General features: G+C 38.3%; 1 protein-coding gene across 2 annotated transcripts; it reads right to left on the reverse strand.

Annotated features, from left to right (window-relative positions):
• Window positions 1–1,210: 1,210 nt before the first annotated feature.
• LOC131239695 (EPIDERMAL PATTERNING FACTOR-like protein 9) lies at window positions 1,211–3,067 on the reverse strand. 2 transcript variants are annotated; one of them, XM_058237526.1, is made up of 3 exons: window positions 2,683–3,067; window positions 1,943–2,013; window positions 1,211–1,713 (listed from the first exon to the last, which is right to left on the reverse strand). In XM_058237526.1, exons 1-3 carry the CDS (start codon window positions 2,939–2,941, stop codon window positions 1,522–1,524), a joined length of 522 nt encoding a protein of 173 aa, XP_058093509.1. In that variant the 5' UTR covers window positions 2,942–3,067; the 3' UTR covers window positions 1,211–1,521. The 2 variants fall into 2 exon arrangements, with proteins under 2 accessions (XP_058093509.1, XP_058093510.1); XM_058237527.1 differs by lacking the exon at window positions 2,683–3,067 and adding an exon at window positions 2,606–2,630.
• Window positions 3,068–3,432: the final 365 nt, after the last annotated feature.

Genomic DNA, 3,432 nt, shown 5'->3' on the forward strand with positions numbered 1-3,432 from the left:
TTTAAAATTTAGCCTACATAAAATTTCAAGTTGTTACAGAGAGTGTCCACCTTATTGTATATTGAAATCCACTTCATCTACTAGGTGCAAACAATTAATTGAACCATCCACACAATAAATAAGACCAATTAAAAACTCATATGGGTCACATTAATGGGAACAGGGTAAACTTTGCCAAAACCACTAAGTTCACATGATGTGCCGGCTTCAGTTTTGTATCAAGCTGATTTTTGTATCTTCTTTTCTTCACGATGAGTTTCACTTTGTTAATAAGTTTGATCAAAGGTACACACCATGGAGACCCCACACATAAACCCATTGTTGGCATCACATCCCCATTGTTTCATGTGGTATAGCCCATTTGAATCGTGAGTCCAGCTGATTTTTGGCCTTAACACCTAATTAAAGTCGGGTAAAAAACCTGATGGATGGAGTGAATTTTATATAAATATATAACTTGGGGGTCCACATGGTACCAACTCACGCGTAGGAGGTGTAAGTAAAAAATCGCAAATACCGATAGAGAGTTAAAACTCTTCTGTCCTTTTCTTTTCCTTTCTATTTCCCCCACCCCTTTCAAACAAGTCAAGAAAGGGTGAAACAACAGGGAGCCGATGCATAAAAAAGGCAGCTGATTTGTGTGAAGCACATGGTTTGGTGATCCAGATCGTTGACCTGATGGCCCCACCATGGAACGAAGATCAGGACTCAAAACATTACATGAAAATTTAGATAAGCACATGATTATCTAATCCAGACCATAGTTTAAAAACTAAAAGATAATAATAATGACTTAACTGGGCCGAGTTGACTCAACAAGATTTCACAAGACTCATTCTGGTAAATACTCAATCAAAACTCGGGAAAAGTTGGATTTGAGTCTAAAAAAGTTGGTAAAACTCGGAAAAGAAATTGACAAAACTTGAATGGATTTGGCACAATTCAGACATTATTTACATATTATTTATAGTTGCAAATACTTAATAATCTTGAAAAAACTTTGAAAAACTCGTACAAATTTTCAAGAAACTCACCTGAGTTTTTGAGCCGACTCGACTCGACTAGGTTTCAAGTTGAGTGAAGCCTTTGTGTTGTTGAAGTGCGGTTCAAAATGTTGGCCTGATGCGCCCCACCATGGATGATGGACGGCCCCCTACAGATCTTCCACTTGAATGATTTCAACTATCCACATTCTCCAAGGAAGAAAAGAGAACCCAACTATTCCATACATGTTCTTATTTAGAATGTATTCACAAATTACAACTTAGAACTCACATTTCATTCGATTGATATGAGAACAAACAAAAGCAGAAGCAGGAAAGACTAAAATTCTCTCATATAGAATACAATTGCCTAAATCAAAACACAACCTCTCTCTCTCTCTCTCTCTCTCTCTCTCTCTCTCTCTCTCTCTCTCTCTCTCTCATATGCAGTTATATTGGCTTGCTTCACTTTCAAAATGGGATTGAAGGATCTAAAATTCATCATAACGAGGCGGGTGCAACGCTAATCTCTTGATAATCACCTGTGGCAAACACATCTGTAGTGATAAGCACTGTTGATAGGGTCATTTGCATCAACTGGAATCTGCTCGGCTCTACACTTGTACTTGCACCCTCTGCATTCATTATAAGTGCAAATAGGAGCTGTTGATCCAATCATCAACCTCCTTGAATTCCTATCCCTCCATCTCCAAAGTCCTCTACTATCAATCTACAAACACAAATTCAAAAGACCCAAAAAGAAGAAGAAAGAAAGAAAATATTAGAATGAAAGAGATGAATATTGCAAGAAAGAAGAAAAATGATAACTTTCATGAACAGCAAAATCTAAGCAGTCTTCCTCCTTGCGACTACCAATCAGACTGATCTAAGCAGTTATTCATGAATAAAAACTGTAAATTGGAACACTAGGAGGGTCCCAATGTTATTTAGATTCTCACCTTCTCATTCATTTCTGTTGGTGAGTTAGAATTCCATTGCAGATTGGACACTGTTTCTTCACCTGCAAAACCTGCATCATTACGACGATTATAATCCATAACTCTTCATTTAAGAACAATCTACCGCATACTGCATCTTTTCATTGAATACGATCTCATACGATACTCAGATACTTCAAAATAAGCAAGTTTTCTATCATATTGTTTCAATACATTTACACAAGATTACAAGTATCTTAAAATAATCAATTCTCTCCTACAAATGTCAGTCACAAAAATGGTACCAGAGAGATCCCAAATGGAAAATACCAAGGGTTAAAATGAATGAACTAGGCCTTGAATTGTCGATGGCCAAAACCGATACGCATCAGACGGTGCACACAAGTCATGGAAAAAGAATAAAACGGTCACAGATTGCTGCGTGCCAATGGGCATTTTTGAATACTTATGTGGTATCATTAGGTACCGAAACTGATACGTAACCGGCGATGTGTTGGTTCTCCATGACAAATACATAAAAAGGGAACCCATGTAGGGTATTAATAAATATACGCTCCCATATGAGCTAGAAAATGATAGGAACAACAAAAATACCAACATTAAATAATAAATGAAAGAGAATAACGAAAGAAAAAGGTCAGGAAGAAGCCCAACTAGCCATACATTGCACCATATCTATATATGAAACATTGGTAAGAAAATCATGTCGAGAGAAATCAGTTGGGTGTCTTGGGTATGACCTGGTATAGAGAAACCTCCGAGGAGAATAGTGAATAAGAAGAAGAGGAAGGTGGTAGTGGCTTTTGTACTAGCCATTGCAGCACGGAAATGAAGATTGCAGCAGATTGGAAATGAGAGGTTAATAGCTAGATAGTCAGTGTTTTGAAGAGGAGAGAGAGAGAGAGAAGATAGGGGTGATTGGTTTGAATTATTATAATTGGGTTTGTGATAAAAGGAGAGGAAAGAGAGGGGGCGTGGTTGAATGATGGCCATTGGCATGGACTGGCAATCTGCACTGTTTTCAGCACACACGCAAAGGGTCCCCAGCTGACAGGGTGCCTCCTCCCTTCTAGAGCCAACTCATGTGTACTATTTGATATCTGACCATAATTACCAAAATGCCATGGTCCCTCAGCTGATTATACATGGGACTTATGAAATGCTGAGGTCCAGATTCTGTACTTGTACAAGTGCACCCCGTTATCATCCAAACCGTTGATAAGATTGGTCCCAATTTGGATGGTCCATGCACCAAATATCTCACAGATTAACACTGAAAACATAGCAAATATCTGCATCCAACCAAAACAAAGCAGTAGAGTATGGACAAGATATTCTAATTTGGTGGATCTTTGATGCATAGACCGTCCAATGGTGGAGCCCATCAGATTAATGCTCTACACATACAACCATTGGTCTAACTGGGCCTCTTCATCATAGTGATTGTATTGGGGTTGGCATTTGTGATGTTATGATAGGAAACTGCCAGA

Source organism: Magnolia sinica, chromosome 3 (assembly GCF_029962835.1).
Source record: "Magnolia sinica isolate HGM2019 chromosome 3, MsV1, whole genome shotgun sequence".
Taxonomy (NCBI): Eukaryota; Viridiplantae; Streptophyta; class Magnoliopsida; order Magnoliales; family Magnoliaceae; genus Magnolia; species Magnolia sinica.

Coding starts and splice junctions, on each gene's coding strand:
- LOC131239695 (XM_058237526.1), bottom strand. CDS start 2,941: ATGCCAATGGCCATCATTCAACCACGCCCCCTCTCTTTCCTCTCCTTT. Junction 2,014..2,682: donor CGGAGGTTTCTCTATACCAG/GTCATACCCAAG, acceptor GTAATGATGCAG/GTTTTGCAGGTGAAGAAACA. Junction 1,714..1,942: donor CAACAGAAATGAATGAGAAG/GTGAGAATCTAA, acceptor TTGTGTTTGTAG/ATTGATAGTAGAGGACTTTG.